Below are 18124 nucleotides of genomic sequence, written 5' to 3'. Positions count from 1 at the left end.
GTCGTGGCTCAGTGGTTAACAATTCTGACTAGCATCCATGAGGATGCAGGTTCGATCCCTGGTCGTGCTCAGTGGTTAAAGATCCAGTGTTGCTGAGAGCTGTGGTGAAGGTCGCAGAGGCAGCTCGATCTCACGTTGCTGTGGCTATGGTGTAAATTGGTGGCTACATCTCCGATTGGACCCCTAGCCTGGGACCCTCCACATGCGTGGGTGCAGCCCTAAAAAGACAAAAGGAAAAAAAAAAGAAAAGAATGTCACAGCAGGAGAATACCTTAGAGATTACCTAACCCAGCATTATTATGACCTGTGGTCTGGATTCGGTCTAGCGATGTGTCTTGTTTAGCCAGAAATCCTTTTTTTTTTTTTTTTTAAGAAATTTGAGTGTTTTTCAGAAATTGCATTTTCCTATTCTTCTTCTTTTTTTTTTTTTTTTTTTTTTTTTGCTTTTGAAGGCCACACCCACCGCACATGGAAATTCCCAGGCTCGGAGTCAAATCCGAGCTACAGCTGCTGGCCTACACCACAGCTCACAGCAACACCAGATCCTTAACCCACTGAGCGAGGCCAGGGATCGAACCCACATCCTCATGGATCCTAATCGGGTTCATTAAGCTCTGAGCCATGAAGGGAACGCCAGAAATTGCATTCTCTACTTCTTTGCTGCCTCCACCTGCCCTGTTATCTTATACTCCGCCCACCTTACGCACTTATATTATTTGTCTGACTCCCCATAGGCATTTAATTTTACAACCTAGACCTAGCCCAACTTTTTCAGGTTCCCCTGGCGGAAACTGAGTCAAGGTCATCACTTTCCAAAGTCAACCAGCTGGTTACTGGTAGAGCCCTACTGTGACATAGAAGAAAAGCACATTTAGCGGGATTAAGTCTGTTCATCACTGGCGTGATCAGCCAGAGCTATTTTTATTACACTGTCATCAGTTTCATTAAGAATTAAATCTGTGGAGTTCTTGTTGTGGCTTAGTAACCATGAGGACTCGGGGGTGATCCCTTGCCTCGCTCAGTGGGTTAAGGATCTGGTGTTGCCATGAGCTGTGTCACATGAGCTGTGTCACAGACACAGCTCGGATCTGGTATTGCTGTGGCTGTGGTGTAGGCCAACAGCTGCAGCTCCAACTCAACCCCTTGCTTGGGAACTTCTATATGCCTCGGGTGCGGCCCTAAAAAGACCCCCTCCCCAAAAGAATTGTATCTGTTACCGCATCGGGCTCAACGAGTGACCGGTGTTTAGGGGCAGGTCCTCTATGCAGAAGAAAGTGCTGGGGATGTGGGTTTATCTGTGAGGTTTCGGGCAGTTCCCTCCAGGGCATTTGTGGGAGACCCAGTGGGAGGGATTCATTCTAGAATTCAGCATCATCAGCAGGGCTTGACTCTCTCTAGCTTCTCTATCCTGATGTCTGGTCACTACAATAGACCTTTCCAGAGCAGCTGTCCCAGGCCCTGTAAGGTAGGCGGAAAGGAGGAAGCTGGGGTTTGTTCCCGTGAGCACATCTACCTGGAAGGAGAGAGGTAACTAATGTGAAGACAGACATGAGGTTTGTCATGGGGGCCCAAAGACCCCTAGACACACAGTGGGTGATGCAGCCTGGCCTAGCGGAAGAGATGGCTTTAATGTGTAACCTGCCCTCTCGGGAGCCTACAAACATTATGATTACCCATCATAGTAATAAAGTTGGATGCATTCGGAAATGTATTAGTCAGGACTTTTTCAGTTGCCAGTGGCAGAATCCCATCTTAAAATGCCTAAAGCACATTACTGGCAAGTCTGGTGGTGAGTCTGGGGCAGCATGATCCAGGGTCTCAAAGTCATCAAGGCTTTGTCCGTCTGTCACTCCCTCTCTACCACCCTCCCTCTCTCCCTCTCTCTTTTCTTCTGTGTTACCTTCATGATCACACAACCGCTATACTCATGGTGACAGAATGGCTGCCAGCAACCCTCAGCTTATGGTCTCCCAGACAAAAATCCCCTAGAAAAGGCCTCATTCCTAGTATTTCCAGCAAAAATCCAGAATTTGGTTATATCTATATAAAACAATCCAGATCCAGTTATATATATAAATCCAGTTTTTATATATATACACATGTATATAACCCATATATATAAAAGACATCTGTATATCTATATATAGAATCCAGTTTATATGCATAAAACAGAATCACTTTGCTGTACCCCTGAAACTAACACAGTATTGTAAATTAACTATACTTCAATTAATTAATCAATATTTATATATTTATTTATTTTTAGGGCTGCACCTGCAGCATATGGAAGTTTCCAGGGCTAGGGGTCAAATCAGAGCTACAGCTGCTGGCTACAGCCACAGCCACAGTGACGTGGAATCCGAGCCACATCTGCGACCTACACCACAGCTCAGGGCAATGCCGGATTCTTAACCCCCTGAGCAAGGCCAAGGTTCAAAACCGTGTCCTCATGGATACTAGTCGGTTTCGTTACCACCGAGCCACAACGGGAACAACAATTCATTTTTAAAAACAAATGTAAGAAATAAAAGCATTATTCTGAATTGAAGGTCCATAGGCTGTATTCCCTAAACTGCCAAGGAGTCCTTGGCATGAAAAGGTGATTTCAAAAGTTCCCTAAAGAGGAAGGAGGTGATGCAGATGATCATTGTCACCTAACTGCACGGAGCAGGTCTCCTAAGCCCTCTAAGCTGCTCACTCCTCATCTGTAAAGTGGACAGAATAACAGGACCTGCCTCACAGGGTTACAGAGACCAGCCTCACTTGTGAACATCAAGTGAGAAGCCACACACAGAGCCCCAAGCTCAGTACCTAGTGCACAGTAGGTGCTCAATAAATGTCTTTACTGCCAAGATCGTGCCATTTCATCTGGCCTCTGGGTGGCGCTCTTTCAGGGCTGAGCTCTGCTTTGTCTTCCCCAGGTTCATCCGGAAACAGGGCCTGGACCGGCTCTTCCTGGAGTGTGACGCCCACATGTGGCGCCTGGGGGACCGGCGGATCCCAGAGGGCATTGCCGTGGATGGCGGCTCGGATTGGTTCCTGCTAAACCGGAAGTTTGTAGAGTATGTGACATTCTCTACCGATGATCTGGTGACGAAAATGAAGCAGTTCTACTCGTACACCCTGCTTCCTGCCGAGGTGAGTATCCAGGGCGGAAAAAAAAAAATTCCCTGAGAAAGGTAGGGGCTGGCTCTTTGGAGCAAAGTGGATGCTGAATCTTTGCTGCACTTTAGGCAAAGCCATGCGAGGTTCAACACATGGCCTCTAAACATCCAGCGGAAGATGGGGCGCTGTATTGGCTACCTTGACCTTGCTGTTGCTGCAGGGCCCTGGGTCCCCTCCTTCCCGTGGAGGCCGGGTGGAGTAGATGCAGTGTCGCCGCCAGCAGTCTGTGCTGTGACTTTAAAGGCGCAGAGTAGAAAAGGCAGTTCTTCCTCAAGACCCTTGGCGCTCACGGGTCATAAAATCATCACAATATACTGGTTGTGTTAGAACAAAACACTTTCGTGCCATTTTTCCAAAAAACCATTCTTTAAAAAAATATAAAGTTCTCAGACCTGCAATGGGGTTGGTTCCCCGCCCCCCGGCATTGTGCCGTGTGTAACCCCCACACCTGTATATGCTGCTGACCGTTTCGGGGAACACCCACATCCGTTTTGACAGATCCTCTGCAGTCACCAATCCTGTCATTTTCAACATCAAGAATCCTTTTTCTGGGAGTTCCCATTTGTGGCTCAGCAGGTTAAGAACCCAATATAGTGTCTGTGAGGATGCAGGTTGGATCCCTGGCTGGGCTCAGTGGGTTAAGGGTCTGGCATTGCCATGAGCTGTGGCGTAGGTCACAGATGCAGCTTAGAACCGGTATTGCCGTGCTGTGGTGTAGGCCGGCAGCAGCTGCAGCTCTGATTCAACCCCTGGCCTGGGAACTTCCCTATGCTGCAGCTGCAGCCCAAGAAAGAAAAGAGGAAAAAAAAAAAAAAAAAACCCTTTTCTGATTTTGAATGGTATTTCGTCATTTCTGTCATTCCCTGAGAGACAGACAGCCAATAGTGTTGGTCTCATTTGTCACAGCAGAAATTCCGGTGATCCCAAAGACAGACAGCCAGGGCTCCTGTTGGATTTGCACTAGCCCCCTGTGTTGACAGCCACAGCTGCCAAATGCTTGGGGCTCAGCGTTCCCTGTTGGCTTTTGGAAGTATTGGGAAAGCTCTGGGAAGTGTGTCACCACTTTTCAGACCCCAGGGGGGGAAGCTGTCCTAGTTCAGGACAGTAGAATGGATGGACGGCTCATAGTTCTGGAGGCTAGATGTTCTCACACAGGGTGCCAGCCAGGGCAGCTCTTCCGGGTCACAGACTGTCACCTGACAGTTCTCGCCGTGTCCTCACATGGCGCAAGGGGTGAGGGAGCTCTCTGGGGTCCCTTTTATTAGGGCATTAATTTCATCCACTTGAGGACCCCACCCCCATAACCTAATCACCTCCCAAAGGCCCCACCTCCTAACACTGTCACATTGGGGGTTAAGATTTCAACCTGTGGGTCTTAGGGGGACCCAAACCTACATAAAAGTCCTACTGTGTAAGAAGGCAGGCTGTTCTAACGTAGCCCCAGCCCGGTATGGAAATGGGCATGGACCCAGTGCTGCAGTGTTAGCCCAGACCTGCCAGCAGCCTTCTTTTTTTGAATATTTATTTTTGTTGGAGTATAGTTGATTGACAGTGTTGTGTCAATTCCTGCTGTACAGCAGAGGGACCCAGCCCTGCATGTATATGTGCGTTCTTACTCTCATACTGTCTTCCATCATGTTCTGTCCCAAGAGACTGGATACAGTTGCTGTGGGACCTCACTGCTTATCCTTTCTAAACGGAATAGTTTGCATCTTCTAACCGAAACTCCCTGTCCGTCCCACTCCCGCCCCCCTCCCCCTTGGCAACCACAAATCTGTTCTCTATGACTGTGAGTCTGTTTCTGCTCAGTAGATAGGTTCCCTTGTGCCATATTGTGATTCCACGTATAAGTGAGATCCTATGGTATTTGTCTTTCTCTTTCTGACTGGCTTCACTTGGTATGAGAATCTCTAGTTGCATCCATGTTGCTGCAGATGCCATCATGTTGTTCTTTTTTAGGGCTGAGTAGTCGTCCATTGTGTATATCTACCACATCTTTTTTTTTCCTTTTTTCCTAGTTTTATTTATTTTTTTGTTGTTGCTGTTTCCCATCCCAAACCCCCAGCGCATCCCCCCCATGGGTACCACATCATTTTAATCCATTCATCTGTCGCTGGACATTTAGGTTGTTCCCATATCTTGGCTGTTGTGAATAGCGCTGCAGTGAACATAGGGGTTCATGTATCTTTTCGAATGAAAATTTTATCCAGATATATGCCCAGGAGGGGGATTGCTGGATCACAGGGTAGTTCTATGTTTTGTTTTCTGAGGAACCGCCTTCCTATTTTCTTACCAGACGTGGGGCTGAGAGATTCTAGATTAGCTCCCTGACCCCCGGGTCACTGTCACCCTGATTTCCGACGTCAGAAAACTCCAGAGCTAGTTCTGTTTCTGTTGAGCCCTCCTGCGAATAGCCCTGTGTTCCCGGCTCTGCCCCATCTCTGGACCGCTCAGGTTGTGTGTTTCCAGGTCGGACAAGACTGCATCTCATCTGATGGTTTCCACATTCCTCCCTGACATCTGCAGCAGAGCCAAGCTGACTGCCCATGTCACCCCCGAGGGAGGAGGGACGTGTCCTCGCTGTGCCAGGTTTTGCTATTCCGTACACATGTTAAGTAATCAGCGTTTAATCCTGTTTCAGCGAAAATCACCTTTTCTCTCAGTCCCGATGACCTCCTCATCCATGGTCTTGCAGGGAATTTCTGTATCATTATGAAAGGACTCAGGGCAGTCGGTTACTCGGTACTTTGCTCCACCGCTTGATGGAGAGAATACGTGCCTCCGTGGGCTTGTAGACAATTCAAGCTTAAAATACAAATTCTCGGGCATGTCACTTAGCATCGCAAGGGCAGCTGGGGGTGGGGGTGGAGCCTCATTCTGCCCACTCGCCCACTACGAAGAGACCAGGGCTGTTTTAATCGAGATGCCCATCCCGATGCTGCTGTCTGTCCACCCCACCCCCCACCCCCACCATGCACTTTACACACCAGCATCCCTGTCAGGTTCCACCCTCCATTCCGGCATCTCCGCCCTGCCCTCCTTTCTCCCAGACCTCCCCCAGGGCACCAGTTGAGCAGAAATCTGAAGGCCGGGCCATCAATTTGTAACAAGCAAACGGCTTTCCCCCGGAGGCAGCGAGCAGGGCAGGACACATCTGCTTGGTATCTGGGGTTGTTATGAAACAGTGTCCGAAAAGAAGTCAGTCGGTCTGTCTCTGTCTCTGTCTCTGTCTGATATCTCGCCCTCTTGCCCTCCTTCTCTCCCCTCCTGCCTGTCCCCGACCCCATCTCTCTCCGTCTCTTTCCCTCTCTCTCCCCCTGCCCTCCCCCATCTCTGTCTCTTTCAGCAGCTCTGACCACATCTCCTCTCTGGTCTCTCTTTTCACTCTCAACATTGCCTCCTTCTCAGAGTCCTAGAGCAGTTCGGCCAAGAGTCTCAGGAGCAGGGAGAAGTGATGGTTCAGCACCTGGTTCAGCACCATGGACAGTAGGGAGCCCCCTTCCCCGGCCCCATCCCTACCCAGTTCCCTCCCGTGTTGTAGTGTCTGCTCCAGTGACTGAGGCAGGAGGGCATCCAGGATTCTGGCCTCCCTCTCCCAGGGGTGAAATTCCAGAACTTCCGTCTTCATTCTCAAGATATCTCCCACCTGAATCCCCGTGGTGTCAGGTCTGGCTATTTGCAAAAATCAGGACCCGTTTGGGCCCCAGGTGTCCTAGGAAATTGTCGTGATGTTTTTCTCTGGTCCCCTCGTGTTTATGTACCCGAGGGACTTTCTCTGCTGAGCAGACAGAGGATGTCCTGGGCCATAAGAGGTGTCTTGAAATCAGCTTCTAGGCTGCTGCTGGGGAGAGACAATTTAGAAACACTCAGAGCAGCGACTTCTAAGTGGAATTAAGTCACCCTGTACAGAGACTCCAGGATACCTTGTGTTGGCCTGGGCTCGCGTTGACCCCATTCGCAGAGAGAATAGCTGCATCTCCAAGAGGGTCTTTCAGAGTCAGGGGGTACCCAGGAAGGACCCCCCACCCCAGCCCATTGGAAGGAGCCGGATGAGATCTCAGGAGGGGTCCCTCTCTCCCCCACAGTCCTTCTTCCACACGGTCCTGGAGAACAGCCCCCACTGCGACAGCATGGTGGACAACAACCTGCGTATCACCAACTGGAACCGCAAGCTGGGCTGCAAGTGCCAGTACAAGCACATCGTGGACTGGTGCGGCTGCTCGCCCAACGACTTCAAGCCGCAGGACTTCCACCGCTTCCAGGTGAGCCGCCCGCGCTGCCTGCCTGGCCACGCCTTCCCGCCAGCGTCTGCAGGGGTCCGAGGCAGCCCCTGCGGGTCCCTGGACCCCATGGGTTGCAATCTCAGCTGTGGACGATGCTCCTAAGAGCGTCTGCAGTCGCCAGCATTCACTGATCATCACCACCGTGCACAGGGCCTGTATTGACTCATCAGCCCCACAACAGCCATGGAAGCTGGATAGATAGATAGGTAGATAGATATTCCATTTTAGAGATAGGAAAACTGAGGCCCAGAGAGATCAAATCCTTGTTCAAGTTCTCATAGTTCAACATATCTTTTTCTGTCTTTTTTTTTTTTAGGGCCACACCCTTGGCATATGGAGGTTTCCAGCTTAGGGGTCTAATCAGAGCTGAAGCTGCCAGCCTGCAGTATAGCCACAGCACCGTGTGCTCCAAGCCACATCTGCGACCTACACCACAGCTCACGGCAACACCAGACCCTTAACCCACGGGGCGAGGCCAGGGATGGCACCCACGTCCTCATGGATCCTAGTTGGGTTCATTAACTGCTGAGCCATGACAGGAACTCCTCAGCATGTCTTTTTCTAAAGGCCATGCTCGTGTCCATTTCTCTACTGCCTTTCCATCAGAATCCCCTGAAATGTTTGTTAAAAATATATTTCTGGGGACAAACTAGATTATATTTAGGACAGAGTTTCTGAACCTCAGTGCTCTTAATGTGGCTGCTGCATAACGTCTGCCCCCCAGACGCCAGTAGCACCTCCCCCTGTCACAACCATCAGCAGTGTCTCCAGATGCAGCCTAATGTCCCCCAGGGCATCTGGTAGCACCTCTGGTTATGGGAACCAGAAACACCTTCAGACAATGCCAAACATCCACTGGGGACAGTCCTCCCCAGTTGAGAGCTCCTGATCTCCAGCGAGGTCCAGGCATTTTTATTTTTAATAGATTACATTTTGGGAAGTTCCGAGGAGCAGCCAGCTTTGGAAACCACCAGGCTCTGTGAACTTAAAGGAGTAACAAGGCAGAAAGGTTGTTGCCTTCACGGTTTCTCCGCAGGGCTCAGCCGTTCGCAGTTCTGGGGAGAGCAGAGGCAAGAGGGTGGGAAATGCTCTGTCCTGAGCCCCAAGGGCGCCCTTGGCTCCAGACCTGCTCACCTTGGCCCTCTCATCCCATCCTGCTAAGCAGGCCTCCCGCTCCCTCCGCCTGAGTTCTTCCTCCTCTCCCCTCACCACGCCCAACCCCTGTGGCCGAGAGCACAGACACAGGGCTCCAAAGGGGTTAAACAGATCACTCTGAGGTCATGAGAGCTGCCACTCAGGGAAGGTAGGCTGCTTCCCAAACCGCTAAATGCAGGATGGGGTGGAGACAGCAGCGCCAGGCTGAACACCCAGTCCGGGGTGCCCCCCGCTGCCTCATCCTGGTTCGTAACTGAAACATCAAGGGAAAACATGGGGCCACCCCCGTGGAGCTTCCAGCCTCTTAGCCCGGTGCCTTGGAGTGTGGTCCACAGACCTGCTGCATCAGCATCACCAGGGCGCTTATTAGAAATGCAGAGTCTCTGCCCATCCCCTGAGTCAGAATCTCCATACAAGATCCCCAGACCCCTGGGAGGCACAGGGCAGGGGTCTTCTCTGTCCCAGGCCACAGGCTGGGCCCTTTGTGGGCACTGGCTTCCCTGGGTAGAAACAATCTCCATTGTGCAGGTGGGGAAACCGAGGCCCAGAGGGGAGGAGCCACTTGTCCATGAACCCAAGGCTGGTGGAGCAGGAGGTCCCACTGGGTGTTGCCAGGTCCAGACCTTAGCTTCTTCTGCCAGACCCCACTGCCATCCTGGTTTTGTGCCCACTCGGGTGCAGAATACCCAGCAGGTCTCGTCGTCCCTCAAGCCTCCCACCTAAATTTGGCCTCCTTAAGCAGTTACTGCAAAGACTATTTTTTAAGCCTGTTTACGGTGGCAGATTGAGAGCTCCCCAGGGGCCTCCTCAAACCCATGTTAATTGAGGCATGAACTTGGGTGACATTTCAGCTCCATTGTCTACACGGAAAGGATCCGCTGAGCAGAAAAGAGGGTGGCAAGGGGAGCCGGAGTGATGCTTGGGTGCTCTGCCCCTCTTGGCCACTCCTTTGCAGCAGCAGCAGCACGTGTGTGCCAGCCCCAGCATCCTGGGGCCCTCGTGGGCTCTGATAAAGATGAGCTAACACAGAAATCCCATCACGTGCTTAAGCGCTTTAATTCACTGTAAACAAAGACCCAGAATATCCCCCCACGTCTGCCTGTATGGAACTCGGAGTTCTTGTCGAAAGAACTCTGAGGAAGAGAATGATAAATATAGACGCATGCCCTTTTAGGAGCTCCCGCTATGATCAGAGACTCTCGGGTGGAGAAGGGAGGCCTCCCTGCTGCTAAGTCTGGTTCTCTGCCCTCCGAGAAAATGAAGACTTAGAAGCTCCTGGTAGCAGGCTGGAGGGCGTACCGATAATAGTCTCGGAAGAAGAGCGGCTAACACTGTGTGCTAAGTACCCCTAGTATTATACCCATTTTAAGGATGGGGAAACTGAGGCCCTGGGTGACTTGTCCAGACACAACTAGAAAGATGCAGGGTGAGGACTGGCCAGGGATTGACCCAGAGCCGTTGCAGAGACAATGCTGAGTAATTACGCTCTGAGCCACAGGGAGTTTGAGAGGGAGGGTTGGACCTATGCAGCCTGGCTCTTTTCCGTGCTGACCCCACCACCAAGAGCAAGGGGCCCTCCATTTGTAAAGCAGAGAGCAAATGGGATCCTCTGGATACCACCAAGTGTTTTTGTAACCGAGGCTTAAAGGTCACTCAACGAGCCATTTGATCCTGGGACGAGGCAGTAGAAAGAGCTTGGGCTTGGGAGTCAGCGGCGCTGGGCTGGAATCTTAGGACGGTGTGAGCTTGTGCGTATCACGTCCCGTCTCCGAGCTCAGTTTCCTCATCCGTAAAATGGGAACCAGAATATCTGCTTTGCAGAGTTGTTAGGAGGATGTGAGGTCATGACAAGACACAGTGCCCTGTGTATATTACGTGCTCCATAGTTTTTATTATCATTATTCTTGTTCTTAATCCACTGCAGTGAGAACCATGCTAGACCCAAATTAAGGTCAATAATTACACTCCATCATAGGCTTCTGGATAGAGGGGGCTATGTTTTCATTGTTTCTGTAGTCCTAGACCAGAGATCAGCAGACTACAACCCCTGGGCCAAATCCAGCCCCCCCTCCTTGTTTTTGTAAATAACATGTTTTTGGAGCACAACCACGGCCTGTTCATTGCCTGTTTTGTCTACAGCTGCTTTCACACCAGGACAGCAGAGTTGAAAAGCTGGAAATAGTTGCAAAGCTGGAAATAGTTATTATGTGGACTTTTACTGAAAAGGTTTATTGATCTCTGCCCCAGGACATAGTTTTAGACCTGGTAGATACCAAGTGTGTCGTATTTTATTTCTCTAATCCTTGACCCTGGATCTTAATCCTGGCTCTCCCATTACCTTGCTGTGTGACCTTAGGTAAGTCCCTTTCCCTCTCTGGGACTCAGTCTCCTTGAAAACTTGGTTTATGTACATGGTCCTCAAAGACTGCCGTGTAGTCCCCGGGGAAGCTTTGTTTGGATACAGGTTCCTGAACCTCCTCTCCAGAGATGTCAACTTAGGAGGTCTGGGGAAGGACTCCAGAATCTGAATTTTTTAAAAACTGTTCAGGTGGTGCTGATATGCAGCCAGCTCAGGTGTCTTTCACACTGTCCTCAAACTCTAGGGAGCAAACACATCACCTTCAAAGCCAGTTACGTGTATAGCTTTCTAAGCCTCCCCCCCCCCCAGAGATTCCGATCAATAAATTCAGGCTGTCCCGTGTAAGTCTGTAAGTCAGCCGCAATACCCGGGAGGCAATAGAGAGTGGTGGGGACTGTGGTGGGCCCCCGTCTAGAGGGACAAATGCTGTTCCGCCTTAACTAGTTGTTACCATGTAGGAACATAGGTCTGTGGCTACCGGATCATTTCTGTTTAAAGGGAAGCTAAAAATTGCCTCTGTGAACTCTTCTGCCTGTTAAATGTTGCCAGCTAATTCATTTTTAAAACATTCTTCTGGACAACTGAAATCTATCCATAGGCTATATTTGCCCTAGACCTCCAGCTAAACGATTTCTGAGATCCATCCCAGCTCTAAACATCTAGGGCATAATTCATCTCACAGATATTTAAATGATGCCTACCACGTGTCTGCCATTCCTTTAAACGCCTTTCAACTATTAACTCATTCAATCCTAATATCCTCTCTGCAAATGAGGAAACTGAGAAACCGAGGAGGCAGGGAGTGTCAGAGCCAGAATCTGGATCCAAGCAGGCGGGCTGCAGAGTTTGGTCTGTAAACCCCCCACCTACCCCGCCATCGCCACGTGCTGACTCTGCTCTTTTTCTCTCCTGAGCATAGCAGACAGCCCGGCCCACCTTCTTTGCCCGCAAGTTCGAAGCGGTGGTAAATCAGGAAATCATCGGGCAGCTGGACTATTACCTGTACGGGAACTACCCGGCGGGCACCCCGGGCCTGCGCTCCTACTGGGAGAACGTCTACGATGAGCCGGACGGCATCCACAGCCTGAGCGACGTGATGCTGACCTTGTACCATTCTTTCGCCCGCCTGGGCCTCCGCCGAGCCGAGGCGTCACTGCACGCAGAGGGGGACAACAGCTGCAGGTGAGCTGGGGCCTGGCAAGGTGGGGACCAGCGAGGGGGGGCCTCCCTCCCCTCTCAGAGCCACAGCTCCGCTCCCTGCTTCTCCCAGGAAATCAGCCACACAGACCTGCCAGCTTGCGGAGCATCTCCAGCCTAAGCCATCAGCACCCTTTTGCCTTTTCAGCACAGCCCATCAGCATTTCCCTGATTATTTCCTTCCAGTGGACTCACTCTTTATGCTAAATATGTATGTTTCCCACGCCACCGTATTAGATAGTCATGTTTGTCTTAAATAGAAAAGTAGCTGTGGCCTTCGGTAGTGGCGCAGCGGAAATGAATCCGACTAGGAACCATGAGGATGTGGGTTCCATCCCTGGCCTCGCTCAGTAGGTTAAGGATCCAGCATTGCTGTGAGCTGTGCTGTAGGTCGCAGATGCGGCTGGGATCCCGCATGGCTGTGGCGTCAGCCGGCGGCTACAGCTCTATTCGACCCCTGGCCTGGGAACCCCCATATGCCGCAGGAGCAGCCCTAAAAAGACAAAAAAAAGGAAAAAGAAAAGAAAGTAGCTGTGAAATACAGAATTTCTTTTCACTTTTTACTGTGGAAAATACCAAATATATACCAAATAGAAAAGTGTAACCTATCTCCCACCATGAGCCCTAGCAGTTACCACCTCCGGGCCTTGGCCGTTTCATCCTCGCCTTCACCCACTTTCCCCACCTCCCAGATCAGTTTGATCGGCGCAGACCCCATAAATATTTTATGTATCTCTGAAAAAAGTGACTCCTTTTTAAAACAGAACCACGTTCTCATTGTCACAAAGCCCAGACATCATTGATAGGCAGAACTCTGACTTAAAGCATTCAGGTACCCCCTTAGCATCATCTGACCTACCACTAATGGGTACCCGTTGACACTTCAGGAGAGAATGTTCTAGAACATATGGAAAGAAGAGGGAAGGTGGGAAAATGATTCAACATACTGGCCTCCTCTGCCGCCTTTCCCTAAGCCATCCAGCCCTTTGCATTTTGCGCGCCTTCTCTCCCCTTCTCCAGCAACGTGCTTTGCAGAAATTTCCATAATTGCGGCAAGAGTTCGATGTCCTGTCTCTTTTGCTTGGCGTTACAATACCAGCCCCCTTCTTCTCTTCTTGCCGCTCTGCAGCTTCCGTGTGGATCATGACCCTTTTTAATGCCGCTAGTATTTCCAGGAGGAGAAATTCCAGAGCTGGTTTACTCCAGCCCTTTCCTGTTGCTCTTGTCAGTGATGGGCCATTGAAAATGATGCTCTGATGAATATCTTTTTGCGGAAAGCCTCTTTTTCCCTCCCTTCTCGTTTCTGATTATTTCCTGAGGATGGATTCCCGGAAGTGTCTCTAATCACTCTTCTTCTCTTTCTTATTCTCCCTCTGCCCCCTCCTCCCACCTTCCTCTTTAAACAACAAAGAAAAGAAAAAGTTTATTAACATGGGTCTCTCTCCAGTGAGGCTCCCCCCCACCCCACATGTCCTCCTTTGCCTCCTCTTCCCTCTTCTCAGAAACGGAAGAAGGAGAGGAAAAGGATTATTTTGTTCCCTAAAGCTCTGAAAACATAGGAGATTGTCCTGCCTGGGCCCCGTGCACACTAGCTGGGTTTCCCCGGGGCTGCAGCAACGTTCCCTGTCCCCTCCTGGCTGTAGGAGGTTTTGACCCAGTTTAAAGGGAGACCAGTGTGGGTTAGGAACTCAGGACCTGCCATTTGAACTCCACTCTAGTTACCAGCTATTGACCTTGAACAAGGCAGTAACCTCCCGGAGCCTCAGTCTCCTCATCTGTAAAATGGGAATAATAATAAGCTTTGCAGCGTAAGGTGTTGTGAGGTTTAAAGGGACTGCTAATCCTGGGAAGTTCCCATTGTGGGTCAAAAGTAAGGAGCCTGAATAGTATCCACGGGGGCGCAGGTTCAATCCCTGGTCCCTCTCAGGGGTTAAGGATATGGCATTGCCATGAGCTGTGGAGTAGGTCGCAGATGTGGCTCGGATCTGGTGTTGCTGTGGCTGTGGCGTAGGACGGCAGCTGTAGCTCCAACTCAACCCCTAGCCTGGGAACCTCCATATGCCACAGGGGTGGCCCTAAAAAAGCAAAATAATAATAATACTGATTGTAATAATAAAGGGGATAATCCTGGAGTTCCCTCTGTGGCATAGCGGGAACTGTGACATCTCTGGAACACCAGGACACACAGGTTCAATCCCCGGCCCAGCACAGTGGGTTAAAGAATCTGGCGTTGCTGCAGCTTCATATCTGATCCTTGGCCCAGGAGCTCCATTTGCCACAGGGCAGCCCAAACAGGGAGGAAAAAAAAGGGGGGGGGTGAATAATCCTTCAAAAATTACTTTATGAGTCATGTATCATCATCATTATTAGCCCCATTTTAACAGTATTTCCACACTAGGTACTCATGCCATGGTGTTCATGCCATTATTGGTGTCTTAGTTGCCATTCTTTTTTTATTTATTTTTTCTTTAACCTCACCCGTGGCATATGGAAGTTCCTGGCTCAGGGATATACGCCATGGCTGTGGCCACACCGGATCCTTCTAACCCACTGCCCCGGACCGGGGATCAAACCCCCGCTGCACGGAGACAACACCAGATCCTTAACCTGCTGTGCCACAGTGGGAACTTCAGTTGCTATTAATATTAAGCCGCCACAAGCAGCCAATCGGAAGCCGACCGTGGGAGCTACACGCTCAGTCAATCACTGCTTCTATGAACCATTCCTGTCTCCCTCCGTGCTTTCCTTTGCTGACCGCCTCCAGCCCCCACTGTCCCTGCTCAGTTGACCTTTTCCCAGGCTTTCAGGGTCATTTCAGGTGTCACATCCTCTGTGATGCTTGCTAAGAGGTCCCCCAGTAACCCACCCCGGGCCACTCCCAAGCTAAAGTAGACTTGCCTCCAATGATCCCACTGCACGTAGCAGCAGCGCCTTGGATCAAGGTCATGGCAAATGTCTTTTCCGCGTCAGCTAGTCCGGGGGACAGAATCCCTGCCTGAGGAACCACAGTATGTGTCCCCAGAAAACAGCACAGTGCCCAACGCTTGGGAAGTGAATATGCAGTTTTAATCCCAGGCTTCATAGAATTTATAAGGTAAATAAAACCTTATAGGACATTTCAAAAGACACCTCCAATTGATTTATGGTTGTTGAAAATTTCTCCTGGTATTTGTTTAGGGATGAAGCAAGCCATCAAGCGGCCTCAGGCCTGAAATCTTTTGGCTTCTACTTCATTTTGTCTTATAGCAGAACCCTGGTGCCTCGCTGTGGGCAAAGCCAATATATTTATGAATATGAGCCTGCAAATAAATCAGGACAAAGGACCCTAATCCCAAAAGGCAAAAGAGAGTAAATTCCTTCCCCTGGGTTCTCTGGGGAAACTGCAAGTGAAAACTTTATTTCAAGAGTCTCATTTACTCTGGGCATTTTATGCAAATCATGTCTTTACGGTCTATATTCTAACCTTTCATAAAAGTCATGTTTATTGATTTTTTTTTTCGTTATGAAATAACAGCTGTTTGCCAAAAATTTGAAAATGGCAGATGGAGGGAACGAGACCATAAACGTTGGCTTGAGCAGCCCATCTCGTGATAAGGAGGTCATTCTTTTATGACAGGTCCTCAAATTCAAATACCGTCCAGGGCCAGGCAGGAAGCACGTGTCCTCAGTGCAGGGAGGGCTGATCCTGTGGACCCAGGACCACCCCCCACACCTCCCCACTCAGGTCCAACACATCCTCGCCCCATGGGAATGTAGACTGGGAGTTGCCAATCACGTCCCCTGATTTTTCAAGACAAATCAGAAACGCACCTTTTTGCGTGAGCCTCTTAATTTTTTCTGTTGCATGCCTCATTTAAATAAGAAATAAAAATACCTTTGGGCCAAGAATGCATCTGAGGCATTCTTTAGGTTTTCTTGTGTTGCATCTGGCATCTTGAATTGTGTCTAGTTACAACTCTCTTCTTAGTTTTAATTCCTTAATTACCATGCGCAATCTAGCTGAGGTGCCAGTGGGTTTTGTGTTCAGACCTGGGTTACAGGTTTCCCAGCTGTACCTGAGAAGCAGAGTGTTCCAGGGAAAACCCTTCTAGAATCTGCATCCAAACAGTAAGTCTTGATTGAGCATCTAGTATGTATTGGGCTCTGTATTAGGCACTGGGCACTCAGCCTTGACCCAGACCTGAGCTCAGAGCCTTCCCGTCCTAGAGTGAAAGCAGACAGTACCCCAGCTCACAGAAACAAGAGCCAAGGATGGAAGCTGAGACTATAAGGTCACATGACAGCAGTGAGTGGGTGAGTTGAGATTCCATGCTCAAAGAACATCTCTCAGAGGTGGTGACATTTAAGTGGGTTGATGAGACAAAGCCATCCATGGGATTCCAAGTGGAGAAGAGCATCCCCAGCAGAAAGAATGTCCTGTGCAAAAGCCCTGAGGTGGAAATGAGCTTAACATACTCAGGAATGCAAACTAAAGTCCACATGCCTTGAAGGTGGTGGGGTTGGGACAGAGGGAAACAAAATGAGGCAAGAGAAAGAGGAGGACTTCATAGACCAGGTAAGGGTTTTATCCAAGCACCAGGCCCTTGTGGTATTTAAGTGGGAGGCGATGGCTATTATGAGAATCAGTTACAGACAAAAGTGGCAGAGAGACAAGTAAGGAAGCTCCTGCAAAGGGCCAGGTCAGGCATGATGTGGTTTGGACCAGGATGCTGGTCGTGGGGGAGTTGGGGGGGGGGGGAGTAGAGGGTGAATTCCGGTGGGAAGAAGCAAGATCTCTTGAAAGAAGGGGAGGGAAAGCAAGCTACCCCAGGCTGCCTCCCAGATTTCTGGAGCATTTGACCATCACCTGTTTATTACTTGATCCCTTAGTACCCCACACAGTTGAAACACTTTCTTCTTTGTTTGTTTATTTGTTTGTTGGCCGTGCCCAAGGCAGGTGGACGTTCCCAGGCCAGGGATGACACCCACGCCGCAGCAGCCACCAGAGCCTCTGCAGTGACAATGCCAGGTCCTTAACCTGCCGAGCCACAAGGCAGCTCCCAGCACTTCCTTCTTTTGACTCCCATGACAACAATCCCTCCTGGTTTTCTTCCACCTTCACCAGTCTATCCCCCTTACAGAGCAAACACTGTCAGTGTATCATTTATCCATGGCAATCATGTTGCGTAACAAACAAGCCCCAAATTGGTGTTTTGCCACAATAAACATTTACATAGCCTTGAAGTGTGCCGGTGAGCTGGGCAGTTTTCCTGGGCTTAGCTGGCGTCTCTCTCGCATCTGCAGCCAGCTGCAGGTCAGGGGGGCACCTCTGTTGCTCTTGGCTGGGAGTTCCTGGCGGCTCTAGGATGGCTCTGGCTGGGACACCTGCGGCGGATCAGCTCTGCTCCGCTCCCAGCCTCTGGCAGGCTAGCGCACGCATGCTCTCACCACGATCGCAAAAGAACAAGAGAGGCCAGTGGAAGTGTGCAGGGCTTCTTGGGGCCCTGGCTCAGAGCTGGCACGCCACTCCTTCCTCTGCTGGCCAACTCGGAGCCAAGAGGGGAAATAGACTCACCTCTTTGGTGCAAGGAAACCTACGAAATCACGTGAGAGACAGGAGACGTGACAAGTTGGGGACATGAATGCTGGCAACCCTAGGACTCTTCCAGCTGTGCTGTCCACAGTCGCCACAAACTACAAGTAGGCATTTCAGTTTCAATGAACTAAATTGGAAATGGCAGCTCCTCGGCTGCACCAGCCACACGTTACATGCTCAGTGGTCGCAGGTGGTTGAGGCTCCTGAACTGGATGTGGATGTAGAACATTCCATCATCACAGAAAGTTCTGCAGCACCGTCCAGAGGGAGGGTTTTCTGCTCCCGGAGTCCAGACCCAAGTGGACTTGCAGGGGCCGGGAACACCCAGCGAGCCGTCTGAAGACGGTGTAGGGTTTTTTCCTCAGAGCCCCAGAGGCGTCTCAGTAACAA

General features: G+C 50.3%; 1 protein-coding gene across 1 annotated transcript in view; it reads left to right on the top strand.

The window, feature by feature from the left end:
• Positions 1-18124, top strand: part of XYLT1 (xylosyltransferase 1) — a 334227-nt gene that overhangs the window by 296313 nt on the left and 19790 nt on the right. Inside the window, exons 7-9 of the mRNA XM_047780424.1 lie at positions 2922-3138; positions 7251-7427; positions 11882-12144. Coding sequence (XP_047636380.1) covers positions 2922-3138; positions 7251-7427; positions 11882-12144 — 657 coding nt within the window. The remainder of the gene's footprint in view (positions 1-2921; positions 3139-7250; positions 7428-11881; positions 12145-18124) is intronic.

This window comes from Phacochoerus africanus, chromosome 5 (genome assembly GCF_016906955.1).
Source record: "Phacochoerus africanus isolate WHEZ1 chromosome 5, ROS_Pafr_v1, whole genome shotgun sequence".
Taxonomy (NCBI): domain Eukaryota; kingdom Metazoa; phylum Chordata; class Mammalia; order Artiodactyla; family Suidae; genus Phacochoerus; species Phacochoerus africanus.
This window is presented reverse-complemented; position numbering and strand designations above follow the sequence as displayed.